The 19,992-nt window shown below is 36.3% G+C and overlaps 2 protein-coding genes across 2 annotated transcripts; one reads left to right on the top strand and one right to left on the bottom strand.

Annotated features, from left to right (window-relative positions):
• Nucleotides 1–13: 13 nt before the first annotated feature.
• On the bottom strand, nt 14–7,249 carry LOC134747577 (zinc finger protein 836-like). Its single transcript, XM_063682166.1, has 5 exons — nt 7,095–7,249; nt 6,774–6,972; nt 5,775–6,156; nt 4,844–5,361; nt 14–4,485 (listed from the first exon to the last, which is right to left on the bottom strand). The coding sequence occupies exons 2-5, from the start codon at nt 6,886–6,888 to the stop codon at nt 4,250–4,252; spliced, it is 1,251 nt and encodes a 416-aa protein (XP_063538236.1). The 5' UTR covers nt 6,889–6,972; nt 7,095–7,249; the 3' UTR covers nt 14–4,249.
• A 530-nt stretch (nt 7,250–7,779) lies between these two features.
• On the top strand, nt 7,780–13,456 carry LOC134747584 (V-type proton ATPase subunit D). The gene is made up of 6 exons (XM_063682177.1): nt 7,780–7,940; nt 8,059–8,176; nt 8,411–8,558; nt 10,450–10,665; nt 11,510–11,640; nt 11,983–13,456. Exons 1-6 carry the CDS (start codon nt 7,900–7,902, stop codon nt 12,076–12,078), a joined length of 750 nt encoding a protein of 249 aa, XP_063538247.1. The 5' UTR covers nt 7,780–7,899; the 3' UTR covers nt 12,079–13,456.
• The last annotated feature ends 6,536 nt before the right edge of the window (nt 13,457–19,992 follow it).

Genomic DNA, 19,992 nt, shown 5'->3' with positions numbered 1-19,992 from the left:
AAGAAAAAAACTATTATTTAAAAAAATGTGTATCCTCTTTTATTCACAACATAATACAATTAATATTAACACAATGAATTGCACATATATTAAACACTATAATAGAATTAACATAATTGTCCAAAAACAATAACAATTGATATTTTTAGACAAATCTTGTGCATTTGAAGTATTAACTTATTAATATTGCTTTTATAATTCCTCCTACTCCCTTTTACTAACAAATTAGAAAAATAGCTTTTACGGCCGTACGCCGCTCTGGTGTGTAAGCGAGACAGCGCGATGCACATAGCGATGTCTGGCACACTGGAGCGGCGTGCTGATCCGCATCCAATTTTAATACCGCCATTAGAGTAATTGACCAATTAAGGGGTTTATAAGAACTAAAATAAGTGCACCATAGAAATAAAGCGCTTCACACATTTTACTTCATTCAAAATTCTAAATCTCCAAGGTGTAATTGTGTATAGTAAGAGTCCGACTGCACTAAAACGAATAATTTTTTTAGGATCCTACTTAGGATGTCTGTTAGGAAGACTGAATTAAATAAGGTGTCTGAAGCGTTCAACACATTGCTAATTTTATTACAATGACTTTCTTACAAAACTGTCTCCATACCTATTTATAAGAAAGTAATAATAAGTTTCATCAATCCCATCTCTATCTTTTAATTTGTATACATTAATTACCTAATTAATAACAACTTTCAAAACTGAGCCTTGTTTGTGGACTGAAAACTTGGGCCAGCACAAGTGACAGAGCGACTTATGAACTCAGAAGATGTAGACAACTAATCACTTAGTCTTGCTATCACTTTATGCTTGCTCCGCTGGTAGTAAAGTAACCTGCCAATTCTTTATACTTTATAGGTTTCGAGAAAAAAATAATATTAAACTTGACAATTTTCGGCAGGTACTGAAACGTTAAAATAGTTATTTACGATACAAGTGCGGAAAAGAGGAAATTCGAAACGAGTGGCGATAAATTAAAACACGACCGCAGGGAGTGTTTTAAATCGACACGAGTTGCGAATTACCTATTCGCATGTGTATCGTACAACGTTTTACAGTACATACCTTTAAACTTTCGACATATGCACCAAAAGTGCTATTTGACGCACTAGTGCGAGAAAGTACTACCATATGTACTGTAAATGCTTTTTTTTTGTCGTGGATTTATCAAATCACAATCATTTATACTGTGTGAAATTGTGCTTTACTCTTGTTAAATAGCTAAAAAAAAGAGCATAGGTAGTACCTATTAGGTACTTGAAATTTCGATTTTGCGGTAATTGCCTTTCGCTACAACGGCTCCTAACATCTCATCTTCTATTAAACAGATGTACCCTGTAATATTCAGATAAATATTTAAAAGACGAACATAACATTATACGAATCCGTTTGATTGGATATATCAAATTTTACCTCTACCTCAAACACTTTATTTTTTTGGTAAAAATTAATACAGATGTGCAAGTTGCGGAAGGGTTACAAAAAAGTTGGAAAGTTCTCGGAAATATTCACAGGTAACGAAGGAAAGTTTCGTTTTAGAAATGGAAAATTTCCTCATATAAAAACATTAAGTTTCCGAAAATTTTCCATGTTGAAATTTTTCGTCGGCACATCAGTAGTAAAAAGACCTATGTACTAAACTAAAAGATAGAACCTAACAACACAATAGTACAATACAAATACTTAACAATACAATCTAAATCTATTAAAAGATCCATGTTTTAGATATTATTATATTTTTAGCTGTTACAAAACTTACTTGCGAACAGGTTGTGGTTGGGGAGCCCAAGAGGGGATTTTTGATGTCACTCGAGCGCGTCAGATTAAGATTCACCGTGCACCCTGCAACTGCGTGCTGCTGCTTTGGTATACCGTGCAACCTGTTGAGTACCTCCACCAAGTATGTGTCCTTGAAACCGAGCCGGGAGTCCAGGACAGCCCGTCAGAATAGTAAAAAAAAATTCGCCACCTTGAAATACTCGAGCGCGTCAGATTAAGATATGGTGGATTAATTACTGACTGACGATTTTAGCTATCCGTAGGCGAGAGGCAGGGTCACGTTGCAAAAAAAATCGCGACCTTGACTTACTCGAGCGCGTTCGATTTTTATTTTATTTTGAAGGGAATAATGCAAGAATAACGAAATAAAAAAAAACTGCCGATTTGCGCAAGCCGGAGTCTCAAAAATTGTTTATGAAGTTTAGTGCGTCCAGCTCTTTTTCTTTAGCTGTGACAATCGATGTTTTAATTCTATAGTTTGTCAAAGGACTGTCTCATTTCAAACATAGACAGAGAGAATCATACTATCTTTGTCTTACACTAGTACTAGCACCCAAAAGAAAAGGATGAGTATAGTTTATTTTGTTCTTATTTACTGACAAGATTTGCTTGACCAACTATATTTATTATTTTTTCCAGAATCAGTTATCAATTACGTGACACATATTAATTTCGGGCAAAAAAAAAAACCATCATGCATTTAAAGGTTGACTTATATTTTTATTTTTATTTATAGTTTTAGTTGATGCAATATTTTTTTTCTCAATATAGCCTTCCGTTGCCATTATTTTAATTATACGCTTTAAAGAAATAATTATACAATTGTTAATAACAGCCCAAGATGCTAAATTTGAAGTACTTCAAACTGTGATATCTGGTATCAATTGGTCGATTTTGGTCTTAGTGGCGGCATTCTACGCAGTTTTTTAGGCACAAAAAAGTTTAAAAATAAAAAATATATATACGACAGGAATTTTTAAAATTATCTTGAAAAATATCTTTTTTTTTAATCGTCAGATTAAGGATAGTGCTCCACATTATCGTCAGATTAAGGTTTTACATTACTGGGACTTCAATCTGAACCTGTCTGTATAATGATCTGACACGCTCGAGTATTTTAAGATGGCGGTTTTTTTGCAACTTTGTGATTCTGCTTAAGGATCGCTTAAATCGTCAAGATTATTGAAATATACCCTTTTGTAGGGGATAAAATGTCTGACGCGCTCGAGTAAATTATTTTTTTCCAAATGTTCTACCCTTCTGTAAACCACTCTGGCCATGTAAACCGGCAGATTAACATACCCTTGTTATCAGAGACATGTTGCGGTTGCGCGACTGACACTACCAATATCTGACGCGCTCGAGTCACATGGTGTTTTTTTTACATCTTTAAAAATCTGTAGACAAATATTATATACCCTTTTTTTCTCCCTGTCATCTAATCTTTCGATTCCAATAGGTATCTACGACGCTAGAGTTATCTAGTAACTATAAATTTAGCATCGCCGCCTCCCCAGCTATTGAGGAGGGAGCAAGTTGGTGTTTTTCTTTTTTGTTTACACGACAAATGCACAAAAGTTGCACGTTAGACCACTTTCGCGAGAAAACTTTTTTCATAAAATAAACGAGTAGGTATGAGTAACTAGTGATGGATTCCCCAACGAGAATAGTGTAAGGCTTCCAAATTCGGCAAACATAATTTTGAATTTTGGTTCGCATTTTATACAGCTCTAAATATAACCATATTTGTTAGAAAAAGTCAAAGCAATTTCAGGTTATATGCCCTTCTTTAAATGGGGACCTGATAGTCCTGCTGATAGTAATATGTGTTTCTACCTAGAAACCTGATAATGACGACTAATTTACGGGTATATCTTGTTTGTGACTGACATTTGATTTTCAACCTTGACACTAATAGAACAAAGTTGATATTTAAAGTCTTGCAATTTAGATTTCATGATTTTTATGACAAGGTACAAAATCGAAAGTGTAAAAACCATGCATATAGGTAACCAACTTTGAACCTTTGAGGCATTCCAGAAAAGGTCTACTTTGTCGAGATCGTGACGAGTATGGCAGTTATATTATCATCAATATCCCGCAGAAATCTGTATTATCATTTTTAACACATATCAGTGAAAGATATATAAATTTTTTGATGGATGGCAGTAAATTTAAGTACTGTGACTACAAAATTTACTATGACAATAACCCTTTCTTCTATGTATTCTCTTTGGTATGTATGAAGATAAATCAGATTGCGCCGGGCGCTGACTGAATACCTACTATTCAGTCAGCGTGAATACTGCATTATATACTTAGCGTTGAATTTAAACCTAAGTTGCCAAATATTATCATGCAAATATATTGGCTTTTTAGTTTCATCAGAAGTGTTAAAAAATAGCTTCACGTACCCGACACTTTTCTGGAATGCCCCCCTTTCTATTACCTACAAATTATCATACCTTCAACCTCCTTATATAGTTAGGTCTAAGCTTGCTAAGCTCCTCAGGGTTCAACTCCGACACCTTATGAATGCGGAGATGGCTCTTCATATTACAGCGCTGCGCGTAGCCGCGGCCGCATATGGGACACTTGAATGGGGTCTCTCCTGTATGTAAACGCATGTGTTCTTTTAGGTAGTCGTGGTGGGTGAAACTGGTGTTGCAGATGTCGCAGACTGCTGGACGCTCGCCTATAAAGGTTGAATAGAGATTACGGCCTAAACATCAATGAACGCCGAAAGTTCGAAACATGCAAATCTTGTGTAATGATTATAAGGTACAGGGAGGCAATTTCGACTGCGGGAAATTTCGACTAATCGAAATATCTTCCATGTTTTACATTATTATTTTAACTCGAGTGCCATATATGTCCAATAGTGGAAAAGATTGTTCATAATTTCACCACAGACGGTGTTAATAGTAATAGACCGAAAGCTTTCTGAGTTAAGTGGCCTTCCCTCCATATTTTATATGAAATTGAACAAACACTAGTGATGTACACGATTCGAGATTGTTATCGATGCAAATATGTATTGAAAAGTATATTACCTGTATGTACTGATCTCTCATGCACTAGCACCGACTTCGGACACTTGTAGGTCTTCCCACAATGCTTGCATGCCCAAGTCCTTGGTGGTCCCGTCTTCTTCACATGCACAGATTTATAGTGACTTGTCAGCTCCCCTTTAAAAGCAAATCCTGTACCACAGATTTGACAGAAAAAGTCCTTCTTCTCAGTATGCTTTCTCTTAATATGCCTGTTAAGGTAATATGTGCTTACACATGTGCGGTTACAAGTTGGACATTGAACAGGTACGTCTACATGTTTTTTCTGTTTGTGATATGATAGTTTGTCTGATGTTGGAAATGTGTCACCACAAATATCACACAGTTTGGGTGGTTTTGGTTCGTCAGTCTTCGCAGGATCTGAATCTTTATCAATTTGTTTACTTCTATTTTTTCTCCTTTCTTCAATCTCTTTCTGTCTTTTCATTAGCTTTAATTTTCTCTGTTTCAACGTCATTTGCTTGTATTCTTTCAATGATAGTCTTGTTTCTGTTTTGGTGCTGTAATGCAATTTGTTGATTAATGCTTTTGGTAAACAACAATATTAAATTTACTTTTAATGGTTTTCAATTATAATGTGACATTCTACAATACAAATACCAAAAAGATGGAATGTTTGCCACATTAAGCAATATGTATGTATGTAGTATGGCCGGGCATGTATGTTGCAGAGATGATGGGAGATGGAATAAGCATGTCCTAGCATGGAGGCCTCATTCAAAAAGACCAGATCAGAGAGCTCCAACTAGATAGGAGGATGATATCAAAAATATTGCAGGCCTACTGTGGAGGAGAGAGCAAATTGGCCGCTTGGAGATTTGGAGAGGCGTATGCCCAACAGTGGGCGCATACTCGCTGAGGAAGAAGAGAAGATGTAATATTATGTATGAAGCAATGAGCAAATTAGATATACCTTTTAGTCTTCTTTTTTGTCACAGGCTCTTCTGTAAGATCCACACACTCATTTTCTGGAATAGAATCTTCTTCTTTCTTTATAACTCTCTTAATGGATAAATGTTTTAACTTGTCAATTTTCAACTTCAGAGGTTCCCCTAAAACATCAGTAGTATCTTGGGGTTCCGTTTTAAGTGCACATACTTCTATTTCAATATCTGATTGGTCATTGTTAATGTCATCATAGGTATTGTTGTCCTCGCAGGGCTCATGTTTTATTGGGATTAGCCCACTTTCTAGAACCTTGTGTGACTCCTTATATTTTTTGATGAAAGCGCATACAGACTCCAAGGTGCTGTAACATACTATGCATATATTGCGAGGATATCCTTCAAGGTCCTCTACCTGTAAGTTATTAAAAAAAGAAATATTATTAATGAGTAGTCGCAACGGCAAAAACAAAATCTTAATCCTCTTTGATCCAACAAAAACTGTGTGTGAATATTGGGTTGTAGCTGCGCGCGTCAGATGAGGCGCGTCTTTGGAGGTCAAAGGGCTAATTGAAGTTAATTGGTACTATGGTACTATAATAGGGTATATAATATAATATTTTCTAATAATTATCTGGTGCATGCATGCATGCATGATGTGAAATAATTTATTATAAATAGTGTATTACCCTATTAAAGTTAATTGGTACTATGGTACTATAATTGGATGGAAAGGCATACATAAGAATCCTAATTAAATAAGCACCATAACAAATAGTAGAAATACAGGTCTTCGAAACTTTTTACCATAAATCTTTTCTTTCCATCAAGAATCTTATAAGAACTTATGTTTTGCAAGGCAACCTACACTTTGAATGCCACGACTCGTGTGCGGCGCGCCATCATGAACCTTTTCGCAATGCACGAAGGTTGATATTGGGATGTAGCGGCGCGCCTCATTTGACGTTTTTGGCGGTCAAAGGGTTATTGAGAAAGATCAGAGAACTTGTAAGTAGTATTAGGAATACTCGCCTTTTCCCTAACACATAAAGAGAGTTTAGTATATACACTGTTTTCATCTTTGCTCTCAAATATTGATATATTGGCTCCTTCTTTTAAACAAACACGGCAGAGATTCTCCATGTTAAAGTATGGAATTCAATTTGACTCAACTCTGAATTTGTTTGTTCTTCATTAATTTCATTATTTCCGCTTTATGGTTGCTGTCTGTAACAAAATAATACGTTAGCTGATATGACCGGATTACCTCAATAACCGGATAACGACAATCACTAATCGGTAATATGATTTATTGCAAACAAACAGAATTAAAAGAATAAAAAAGCTACCTGATTGACACTACGTGTTAATTCTTAAAGCGTGAGCGTGTGTCCCTATTTTAACGCAGCTTTTCGATAGAGCAATTGAATTTGCTTATTCAGTCAAGTTGATAGATAGTCAGTCGATTGTTGACGGATAATTACTTCATATTCCAAATTCCAAACAAAAAGCAGGATAATATTTTTTATCTACTTGGTTTGGCTGAGGTTTGGTTTTGGTTGATTGATAAACTTTTGACGTTTTGAAATAGAAAAATCCAAAGCACTAAATATCAAACTTCATAAACGTCTTATAAAGATTGTTTATAAACTTCAGTAATGCTTTAAGCATGTTTTAAGTATATTGTCTCTTTTAGAAGTATAACGTTTTTTAGAGAATAATATGAGGTCGGTTTTTATCAGGAACATTAATAAAACCAATATATTCAAATAAATTTAGATGGTTCACACTATTATTCAGCCACCTTCATAAACGCATGACGTTTAGTCTATGACCGATATATTTTTGTAAAATTAGAAAGCCCAAATTGTATGGCATACAGGCCATACAGCCACACAACATAATAATCTTACATTACAAACTTTCACGAAATAAAACATCTTACCTATAATAGACTTTCTTTAGGTTCATATACAATTAATTTCGCCACAATAGCTTTATTTCATCATTCATAAAAAATATTTTCTGATTAACTCAAGTTATGACGAGATCACAAGACCAAGCATAGACAACACTTTTATCAACCAACTTGTCTTCTGTCATCAGGTGATTGGGAGTGAGGAATTCAGAAAAGGGATAAATTCGTAAATCAATATGTCTGGGAAAGACAAACTACAAATTTTCCCTTCTCGGGGGTAAGTATTTTGTGCTACATTAAGTTTTTCAGTACATAAAACATCCACGTAGAAACTAGGCCAATAACAGGGTGGTTCCATAAATTTTGTATATAATCAATGTATCTTGGATTTTCAGAGCTCAGATGTTAATAAAGGCCCGTCTGGCCGGGGCAGTTAAGGGCCATGGTCTCCTCAAGAAAAAGGCTGATGCCTTGCAAGTGAGGTTCCGTATGATTTTGGGAAAAATCATTGAGGTAAGTCTTTTATATCAACATATCTCTTGTTCTCAGTTTTCCGCGTAAAACCCTGTCTACTAAGGCAAGTCTACCTGTCTACTAAGTCAGTATACTAATACTGAAACTTGATTTATGATTATAAATTTGTTTTAAATAGCGTGAATTCCTTAAGCAATAAATACTGAAAGCAATTATTTAGGGGCCTTGAATTATATAGTATATTGCTTAATGTGTAACCTTTTTTTTCATTAGACAAAGACCCTTATGGGTGAAGTAATGAAGGAAGCAGCATTCTCCCTGGCCGAGGCAAAGTTCACGACGGGAGAGTTCAACCAGGTGGTGTTGCAGAATGTGACTAAGGCACAGATCAAGATCCGTTCCAAGAAAGACAATGTTGCTGGTATGTATTTTTTATACAATTTCTTTTTATACCTAACAAATTTGAAATGACAGCTTCTCTCTTCTCTCTCTTTAGCCTTTTTCTGTAGCCCTTTGGGTGTAGGCCTTCATTTTGTGCCATTTGTCATGGTTCTGTGCTACTTGGAGCCACTGCTTCCCCGCAGCAACACAATGCAATGACAACGTACTGTTGCCAATAAGGGCTACCATTTTTGTGCTCACCAGTTGGCGCCACTGTAGATGTAGGTCCAGAAAAACAGATCTCAAAATTCTTCTATGCTTATTTTTATAAAATCAATATGTTCTAATATACACAAAGGTTTTTTAACATCTAAATGTGCCATTTTTTCAACCTGTTTAATTTTGCATATATTTTTGGCACTTTTTTTAAACCACTAACATTTATTGAGCTATATCTTTTGTTTACCATATGTGATTAATCAAAGATGGACTAAGATTTATCACAATTACGAATAAGGAGTGTAAAAAAGTGTGAGACCCCCAAAACTTCTATGCATTTGACATTTTGAAAGACCTCTCTATCTACACTAGCGCCTCTAGCAGCGAAATTAAACGCGGCAGCCCTCATTAGGTATTACTAGAAGGATGAAATAAATAATTGTAATTGACGACTTGTCACTTAAAATGCCACATTGGAAAAAAATGCTTGTATAGTGAACATTTTATTGTCGCCTAGTACCAAATGTACCAATAGTACAAGCTTTGCTTAGTTTGGGGCTAGATTGTCCCCTTATATTTATTTATTTACAACTGTCTAGCTATCACGGTTTATGAGATACAGCCTGGTGACAGACAGACAGATAGACGGACGTACAGACAGACAGACTGACGGGACAGAGGAGTCTTAGTAATAGGGTTCCGTTTTTACCCTTTGGGTACGGAACCCTAATAAAAACACAAGACTGTTACAGTTTGAAGGACATTGGGTCCGGACCATTACGCAAAAAACGGCATAAAAAAATAACGTTTGTTGTATTGGAGCCCCACTTAAATATTTATTTTATTCTGTTTTTAGTATTTGTTTGTTATAGCGGCAACGGAAATAAATCATCTGAAAATTCAACAGCTATCACGGTTCATGAGATACAGCCTGGTGACAGACAGACATACAGATGGACAGACAGACGGACAGAGGAGTCTTAGTAATAGGGCCCCGTTTTTACCCTTTGGGTACGGAACCCTAATAAAAACACAAGACTTACAGATTGAAGGACATTGGGATCAGGTCATGGTTCTTTGCATGTTTCTTGTGAAAATCATACTTGACCCTGGGTGGCATAGCATATTGTTTTTAGATATGTTGGAATAATATTTATTGTTATAAAGTAATAAAGTAATAATAGTTCTAACACGACATTTATTTGCATTAAATAAGTTGGATAATTATTCCAACTTTCTATCAATTACTTAATTAAAGACGCCTAGTCTTATTAAGATGGTATATAGTCGAGAAATTCGGACGGGCACCGCGGTGGCGGGGTGGCCTAGGGGTTCATGGCGTTAGCCGCGATAGCTAAAGACGCCGGTTCGAATCCGGCCTTCACCACTGGAGGGCTTCGTCACTTTTTCTTTAATATATGACATCTATTACAGCTTTTAATTTACTTAATTAAACTTTAAATAGACATGTCCCGCAATTAAATATTTTGATTTGTAATTTTTAAGTAAGTAGTTACACTGCACTGCACGTACACACATGTACGCACGTACTGCTCGCTCTTACAGTTGGCCAAAGAAGCCTAAGATGGCATATAGTCAAGAAATTGTGTCGGGACCGGGATGTTAGCCACTATAACTCGACGCCAGTTCTAATCCGGCCTTTGCTAATTATATATAAATTCAAAATACATATATGTAAATTATTTTTACAGGTGTCACACTGCCAATCTTCGAGTCATACCAAGACGGTTCAGACACGTACGAGCTCGCGGGTCTCGCGCGCGGTGGTCAACAGCTCTCGAAGCTGAAGAAGAACTTCCAAAGTGCTGTGAAACTGCTGGTCGAGCTGGCGTCTCTCCAGACCTCGTTCGTGACTTTAGATGAAGTCATCAAGATCACTAATAGGCGTGTCAACGCTATTGAGCATGGTAAGTTCAAGCTAAACGATAAACTTAACTCTCTGAACGTCGCACTATCCAAATGCGCCTAAGTATGGGGATTTTTCCTTTATTTGTCTACATTATGAAACCATTAGAGGTCGTCCTACAATTTATGCTCAATTTCAATGTCAGCCATGACCATGATTGATGAAATGAAAAGTAAGATGTAACTTAAGTATAACATAGTTGTACAAGGTTTACAAACATTTAATTTTTCATCTCACTTTTTTAAAACCTCGAATTTCGTTCACAGAACATGTTTAGAAAAATATTCAATAGGTTCATGGGTCAAGAACATTCTAGTATTAGTTAAGATTATGCTTCTTTGCTGTGGACATCATAAAATAAACAGACCTAAAAGCCTAATTTTCGTACGTCCTTATAGACTGGTGTTACAACCTTTTACTTCTTAAAATTTGTATGATAATAAGTTTTTGGCAAAAATTTCATTTTAGGTACAAGCTTTTATCGCTGACTGTACTTTTTTTTCCACAGGCAACTAATACTCATCGAGACAATTCTAAAAACCCGAACCACAATTAGGTTGCGTTGTTTTATCACAGAGTTCCTATGACCACCTCCTGTCTTCATCACCAGATCAGCTCGATGGTACCATAATATTGCATTGTCACCCGACTAATATGCGTATGCAAATTTTCAGCTTCATCGGAAACCGGGAAGATGGTTAAATTAGTTACCTTAGATTCCATTACATAGGCTGAGGGCGACCTAATAAAAGCGTGTTAAAAATGTATTGAATTGTTAAATCCAAGAGAAAGACGCCGGTTTTCCCCAACGTTTTTAATTTTCACCCGTATTGTTTTAATTTTAGTGATCATCCCGCGGCTGGAGCGCACTCTGGCGTACATCATCTCCGAGTTGGACGAGCTGGAGCGTGAGGAGTTCTACCGGCTCAAGAAGATCCAGGATAAGAAGAAGATCATTAAGGACAAAGCGGAAGCGGTCGGTAGTCATTTCTCTCTGTCATTCTTCCATATTCCGACAGAGGGTGCATTCCACGAGAATATCCCTTACGAAACGCCGTTCTTCTAATAGTTCTGAAAAGGCTGAGAAAATGATATTAGGTCTCGTAATATTTCATGACTGCTAACAAATTGGCAGTATATTCTCGAGCTTTACGGATTTCATTGAATTAGCTGCCATACAAGGCAAATGCATTTTGTAAGGGACATTCTCGTGGAATGCCCCAGAGACAGTTGCGTTTCGTTTGCTACGGAGCGTAAACGATTGGCACGTTGGCTAGGCACCTTGAACTTACAATAAAGTTGAACTGGCTGTTTTCAGAAAAAGAAAGAGCTCCTAGCGGCGGGTCTGGGTCTGGACCTCGGCGACGGCGGCGCCAACCTGCTCGACGAGGGCGACGAAGACATCGTGTTCTAGATAAACCTGAACCCTCTAGTTATAACCGGTGAACCACGAGCAGCGGCCATTTTGTTGGGGACTACTTATCTACTGGCGTGTAGTGAGGCCTCAGCGTAGTCTTAAAGACAACTTTCTACATTCCGTCTAAGCTATAGTTTGAATCTTCTCAAATGATTTTTACGCCAAAGACCCCAATCTGTTAAACAAAAGCCATTGTTTCTTTTGTTTAACAGATTAGTATCTTTGGCGTAAAAATCATTTGAGAAGATTCAAACTATAACGTTGCAGCGACTTGAACAGAACAAAGTGAGTTGGTGTCATTATTTTCATAGAAATTTGACATTCAGAAAGCCACACTTTGTCATTGTAAATGCCATGCAGAGTTAGCTTAGTCGGACTCTTAATACAGAAAGCTTGCCTCAAAAACTCGTATCTTTATTACTCTACTGACACCTGCCTGACAACGCTCGTTGTGTAGCTTCCGTGGAACTTACAGTCTGGCAAAAAAGAGTAGAAATTAAAAAGTGGCAACACTGTAGTGTCGTCCCGTTTTTCTTAGATTGATTTTAAAGGGACGACACTACAGTGTTGCCACTTTTTGATTTTTACTCTTTTTTGCCAGACTGTAATCCTATTGGAGTGCCTATTTGCAACGTAGCTCAATAATTAGCTTCAAGAAAATGGCCTCTGTAATTTACTTTCGTGTTTAAACTGTTTATAGGGTGGTTATTTAATCGTTGCTGAAATATCTAAACAGCTATATTTACTGATAAAATCCATCCTGTTGGTTATAACAGTTAAAAAGCACTGCTGAGGTCCTACAATGGCTTCGCCGGCCTACCGGGTCGATAGTATTTGTATGTCTAGTTACAAATTGTTAGTAGTGGCAGTTAAGTGTTCGAAAAACTAACAGTATTACACACACACACACACACACACACACAGTGTTACACATTATGGAGACGAAAAATGCCCTTTACTTATAATATAACCTCACTTTCCCAGACCTCCAAATTTCAGTTTCGACACTTGACTGCATTCAAATGTTTATCAATTGATATTACAGCCTTTATGGTGTCTGTAAATAATGTAGTGTTATCTTCTTCCACAAATCAGCCCTACGACCTTCTAATACGGTCTAATTTTCAGTGGCAATCTGATTGGTACACAAATTGATTGTAAGCATTCCACGCATTATTTCAACTAAAGCTAATAAAATAATTAATTAATTTAATTAATTAATTAATTTAGAATGCTGTTTAAAATATAAAGCATAAGTACACCCATTTTATTATTTATAGTTTTTTGATTTGTTGTTTAATGGTCGTTTAAGTGTAAGCAATCATGTAAATACAAGTTTGTGATGCGAAATATTAAATATTATTATTGATCGAAATCTTGTTTTATTACTTTTACTACAGATATGGGCTTTGGGCTCGAAAAAGCAGCAATTATCTGCCAACCTAACAATGGTCGCCTTTATCCATTATTAGAAACTACTTATGTCCGCGACTTCATTTGCGTGGGATGATGATGATGATTGATAAAAACTATCCTATGTCCTTTCTCGGGCCTCAAACTATGTCCATACCTCATCTAAGTCATCTTAAATCATGTAGCGAGTAGATTTCATTTATTGTTTATTTTGAATCTAAAATTAATTTAATATTTATCGGTTATACACAAACCGAAATCAAAGATCAGCACTGTTTGTTTTAAGCTGGTATCATTATTTGTACGTTTGACATTTGTGGTTGTCATTTTAGTCTACGGAATTAAAAAAATTATATTTCGGTTCAAACAGTCCGGTCCGTTTCGATTCCATACAACTCGAGCGCGCGGTATTACGGTTCCTGTGTAAACAGTATCATTTTCCTTTTTACTTAAATATTAACTTTTAAAGCCTAAGAAAGAGTAAAAAATGTTTCTTAATAAAAAAAATTAATAACAAAACTTCCGTGAGACACCGCCATATTCAATATATTAATAACAGGTCACTCACGTATTCTAAGTCGAAAAACGCTCGGACATGTTTCACTCCGTACCGAGGAGTGTCATCAGGAGCTTGCGTTTAAAAATAATGTATTAGAAACTTGTACTATAAACTCATCCCTTAGTAAACACCTTCATTCTTTACAGTGCGAATCGATCTTCAGTTTAATTTCAACTGATCACTTTGGACGTTTACATCGAACAACACTGGTCCACCCACCGCCCTACAGGCATAGATTACATCATGATAAATACTTTAGATATGCCACTTTCATACAAAAACTTTATTATTACAACGAGCGATACCTATTAATTTTAATTTAATTTTTATATTAAAGGAAAAATTTAAAAATTCACCGCCTTGGGCAAGACTCGAACTTGGAACATCGGTCGCCTTTTCACCTTTCAGAAGATTTCCAGAAGCCTGCAATTTCCATTCCTTCCTTTTTTGTTTAGATACACACCTTAGGGAGGCGCACAGGATTACCTATTTGTTGGTTAAAAGGTATCTGTTTTATTATTTCTATAGAAATTGGCATATCTCCTATAATATTACGTACCAATCTGTGTCAAAGGGAGACGCGGAGCTACGTGCCGACTTTATGCTGCGAATTCCCCCGTTCTCATAAAAGATCGTAAACGCAGAAGGATTCAAAGTTCAAACGACAGAAAGATATAGACTGACGACAGTTATACTGACGCAAGTATCAGATGAATTGAATCTACTTATATCAACTTATATCCTCGCAAATAATATTTATGGTTTAGCGCTACTTTGTAAATAAAAGCTGTATATTCAATTGCTCATACTACCGGTTAAAATATTGTCACGTTACGTCCTCCTCCACGTATATGGAGGAGTGCGTAACGGAGCAGGGAGTGTGAAGAGTGGAAAAAGAGAGAAAAGAAAATGAAAAAAAGGTAGAAGTAAGAGGGGTATTATTATTTTTTCTTCAGTTGAACTACCGCTCTGGGGGTTAAAGTAAAAAATTTAGAATAAATTAAGTTTGACGGATTAAGTCACTCAAAGAAAATAAATATGTCAAAATAATAGAAATAACAGAAATCAAGGGAAAATATGTAAAATACATCGTTAAATAATGATCAAACCATTCGAAAATAAAAGGTAAGCAACCAGATGGCTCAGGGCCGCATTAGGGTAGGAGTTAAGGGAGAATTTGGAAATGGTAGCCAGAAAGTAAACATTTTAAATCAAGTTTCAGGGAGTAATATGGAAGACGAGAATCAGACAGGAAGACAAAAACAGAACCAGGTAGGAATTATAGCAGATTCATCAGGATCAGCCCGTAGGAGTAAGGACTGCGAGTTAGGACCCAGGTATGAGATGCTACAATATATATGCGTGTATGTTACGAGTAAGGCTCGTGTATGCTCTGAGGGCCTACCGCGAACCACGTTCGACGTGTTGCCTCTTGCCTCTCTGGCGCACTTGTAAATTCGTACCTAAGTGTGACAGGGAGGCAACACGTCGAACGTGGTTCGCGGTAAGCCCTCTGAATCCTCTCTCATATAAAACCGTATTTATGAGCGCACCGCGTAGCGTAGGTATCGTTATATTCGTTACTAGCTGTGCCCGCGGCTTCGCCTGCGTGGAATTCGGTCTGTGTCAGTAAGCGGCTAATTCACCCCTAATTTATCTCCCTGTCCCCTGGAGACGGAACTTAAAGTAAAGTTGACAGATGGATACGCTAGAGGACTGTAGTCCAGATAAAATATTTTACAATTAGGTACCTACCACCAAAGACAGATATAACTCCGTAATAGATAGATACAGTCTAAGGAAAAAAAGTGCCTCGGAAATCACGAAAATTTGATTCTCGATCAGATGTCGCTACTACCTTTTGCCTACTCTCGTATAGAGGGCGTTAACGGTTTCGTTAGTTATTATTTATCAATTTTAACGCATATCAGTGAAAGAACATGGGTCAAAATAATAAAAATAATTAATGCAAATAAAAAAAATCATTTATCCATATTTAAATACATTTTATCGTATTTTTATAAATCTTCATGTTTAGTTTTAAAGTGTGTCGATAGATGGCAGTGAATTTACTGCGGTTACAAAATTGACTATGACAGTACCGCTCTATAATATTATATCCTCTTTGCTACCACTAAATAAAATTACACTCCAAAATGTTTTTTTTTTTGCCCTTATTCAAATATTTGACGTGATTTAAACGGCATAGAGTAGTAGGTGTATATCGAACGATACAGTACCATTTTTGTATTTTTACGTCCTTGACTTTACCTATCCAAATCGGGTACACTACATATTTCCGAAAGATTTTATTCCGAATTTTAGAATGTCGAATTTTATCATTCCGATTTTTAAATGCTCGTCCCATCAAAATTCCGACTGTCATAATTACGAATGATGAAAATCACGAAGATTTATATTTCCGAAAACCCAAAAAGCCGAATTTTGTAAATCCGAACTACATAATTCCGACTAAGTATAACAATTCCGATGGTGGCAAACACCGAATTTAACATTTACGATTTTCAAAATCACGAATTCGGAATTACCCTTATTCCGAATTAACGTGATTCCTATTTTAAATATCCCAATTTTTAAATTTCCACTTTTTTGGTAACAGTTCGTTTTCTTGGGGGTCGCAGTTCTAACCTAACCAAACCCACATCTGGCAACAGTTCGTTTTCTTGGGGGTCGCAGTTCTAACCTAACCTAACCCACTTCTAGCAACAGTTCGGGTTCGCAGTTCGGTCTAATTTATTTATGCCGAATTTTTATGCCAAAAATATTTTATGCCGAATTTAACATGACGCGGCACGACAGGTACCCGTAATAATTACTAAAACGTGAGTCTTCATTTGAATATCACAGACTTCATTTTTCCGATTTTGTAAAAAACCGAATTTCTGAATACCGAATTATTTTATTTCCGATCGGACAATGATTTTTCGGAATTTAGGAATTCGGAATAAAAATATTTTCGGAAAAGTGTAAAATCGGAACTCTTTCTGTCAAGTGACAATCGGATTTAAAGTTTTCGGAAATAGCACATTCGTGATTTTATTCCATAGTGTTTTTAAAAATCGTAATTTTGATATTTCGAACTTATAAATAATCGGGATTATGAAAGTCGTGGTTATAAAAATCGGAAAAACGTATTTCGGAATATTTGGGTGTTCCCATCAAAATCATGTCATCCAAATCGGTCCTCCAGTCAAATCAGTCTAAGCATGACGCCGGCGGCGGGCAGCGTCTGCCCCTTTTTTTGTTTTCGGAATGGGAAATGAAACTGCGTAGCGTCTGCCCCTACGACTTGTTGATGGTCATAGCGAAGCAGACGCTCACCCACCTGTAGGCGCTTGAAGCGGAACGGGAAGTTGCTCGGAATGAGGGGGATACGCAGGATGAACACGGCTTCTCCGGCGCCACACTCCGTCAGGATCTGCGCCTACATATGTATTGCGTACGATGTATTTGGGATCGCAATCGAGACTCGCGCTGGCTTGCCGTTTCAGCCGAAAGCGAAGCGACCTGCCTGGCTAGAGCGCCACTGAGTCTCTCACCGTGGTTTTTCTCAGACGCCTGAGACCGTGCCCCTTGTGGCCGCAATGCATTGCGAGACTTTCGCGAAAGATTCGCTTTTTTTCGGGAAGGCATGGTAACGCGTATAAGTCCCAAATCGTTTGACATTTACTGAAAAATGTTTTTTTTTAAAGTACCCACCTTCGTGACCATTATTAAGAGGAAAGGGCACGGCCGCTTCTCCATGCAAACGCAGTCTCCATTTTTTGGATAAAAACTACCCTATGTTCTTCCACGGGACTCAAACTATCTCTATACCAAATTTTATCTAAATCGGTTTAGCGGTATAAGCGTAAAAAGAAATTAAAAAAAGTGTTTTTCATATTTTTTGTGTTTTCACTCGGGAATGGTGTCATTTTGATATCATAAATGAATTCGGCATACCCGATTTATACAAAAACGATACCTAACTTGGCCTAGTAGCTAAAATGATATAGTTATCAAGATAAAGTTTTTAACCCCTTTTTCACCACCATGGGGGAAGAATTTTTAAAAACGCTGAATAAAATTTTCGTGCTTTTTAATATAATTAACGTTTTGAGAAGTTTTAAGTTCCTGGCTTAAAATAAAATTTGCACCCCAAGACAAACTTTAATCCCCTTTTCAACCCCCTGAGGGGTTAAATTTCCAAAAACGTCAAAATTAGTTTTTTTGTAATCGTCTATCATACCTTTCTAAGAAGTTTCAAAGCATTTGTAATGGATTCAAACTTACAACCCCCTTTTAACCCTGTTAGGGGACGAATTCTTAAAAACACTAAAATCACTTTTCTTGTATTATAATAATATGCCCATTATATAAAGTTTCAAGTAACGCACCCAAAAAAAAATTGAACTCCATACAAATTTTCAACCTCTATTTCACCTGTTTAGGGGATGAATTTTCAAAAACGCTGAATTTGGTTTTCTTGTATTTCAATAATATATCTTCTTACGAAGTTTCAAATTGCTAGCTTAAAATAAATCTTGAACTCCATACAAACTTTCATCCCCTTTTTAACCCCCTTAGGGGTAAAATTTCTCAAATTTTTATAGCCTATAACCTGGCCGTGGATTTTTTCGACAGATTAGTAAAGTTTGCATCAAAATCCGTTCAGCCGTTTTCATTTGTAGCGCGGTCAAATAAACAGACAAACAGATAAACAGATAAACAGACAAACAGATAAACAGACAAAAATTCTAAAAACTGTTGGAATGTGTTCTGTTATCGATTCTAAGTATCCCCAGCCAATTTTTTTTCGAATATCTTCCATGTACAGACTTTCGACCCTCTTCCGCTTTATTATATGTATAGATAAATAATATCTAGGTCGGATTATACGTAAACTTGTAATATTTTTTTGGAACTATCTCTCTGTTGAGTTACTAAGACGTTCTCAATCTATTACCTCCTTCAAAATCAAACCTTAAGGAATAGTCTGGCTAATAAAAGTAGAACCTGAAAGAATGCGGCAATTTCAAAAAATCTGTAGCAGGCGGCTATTTAATTAGAATAGAATAGAATAGAATAGAAATCATTTATTCAGACAACACATCAATACAACACATATATAGCAAATACAAGACAAAGATAAACGAAACAGTAGAAATAGAGATGTAAAGCTGAAATGGTCTCCACTCAGCAATGCAGCTGGCACGACTAGCGTGGTCAACGGCGCTGGTTTTCTGTGGAGCCAGCGGAGTGTGCGGGACAGCATAGTTCGGGACGGGACACGTTGTGGACGACGTGATATAATAACATAGAGTACTACTAACATAAATATATACATCGAATTTATATATATATATATACAAATATACATAACTTAACTTGTGAATAACTAAAGTTAATTATTATTAATATTAATTACAAGGATTGCATATTTTTTATACTTTTTAAATATGATTTCTAGAATACGAAAATTATATATAAAAAGTATAGTTTGTAGGTATCGTTATCAACGTTATAAACAATATCTAGGTCGGATTATACGTAAACTTGTAATATTTTTTTGGAACTATCTCCCTGTTGAGTTACTAAGACGTTCTCAATCTACCCGCTACCCAAAGGTTGTCTGGAAGAGATCGCTCTTAAGCGATAAGACCGCCTGTTGTTACCTTCTTACCTTTATCCAATTGTCTTTGTTTCTGTTACTAACTTTTATTGTTAACTATGTAAGGTGAGCAATAAAGAGTATTGTATTAAAACAAATTACTCACCTACAATCATTATTTTTCCATTTATCAAGAATCAACTATTTATTAAGGTACAATGGTAAACCCGGGTTCCATTTTTCATTGGTTCATTTTTTGCCCTAATTAATTCTCATTATCACTAGACGTATAAGTTAATTAAAGCTCCATGCTTTTAGAATTGTAATT

Source organism: Cydia strobilella, chromosome 15 (assembly GCF_947568885.1).
Source record: "Cydia strobilella chromosome 15, ilCydStro3.1, whole genome shotgun sequence".
In the NCBI taxonomy this organism is placed as follows: Eukaryota; Metazoa; Arthropoda; class Insecta; order Lepidoptera; family Tortricidae; genus Cydia; species Cydia strobilella.
Note: the sequence above shows the minus strand (reverse complement) of the source record. Positions and strands in the feature narration are given on the sequence as shown.

Coding starts and splice junctions, on each gene's coding strand:
- LOC134747577 (XM_063682166.1), bottom strand. CDS start 6,888: ATGGAGAATCTCTGCCGTGTTTGTTTAAAAGAAGGAGCCAATATATCA. Junction 5,362..5,774: donor ACAAAAAAGAAGACTAAAAG/GTATATCTAATT, acceptor ATTGCATTACAG/CACCAAAACAGAAACAAGAC. Junction 4,486..4,843: donor TGAGAGATCAGTACATACAG/GTAATATACTTT, acceptor CAACCTTTATAG/GCGAGCGTCCAGCAGTCTGC.
- LOC134747584 (XM_063682177.1), top strand. CDS start 7,900: ATGTCTGGGAAAGACAAACTACAAATTTTCCCTTCTCGGGG. Junction 7,941..8,058: donor CAAATTTTCCCTTCTCGGGG/GTAAGTATTTTG, acceptor TTGGATTTTCAG/AGCTCAGATGTTAATAAAGG. Junction 10,666..11,509: donor TGTCAACGCTATTGAGCATG/GTAAGTTCAAGC, acceptor TTTTAATTTTAG/TGATCATCCCGCGGCTGGAG.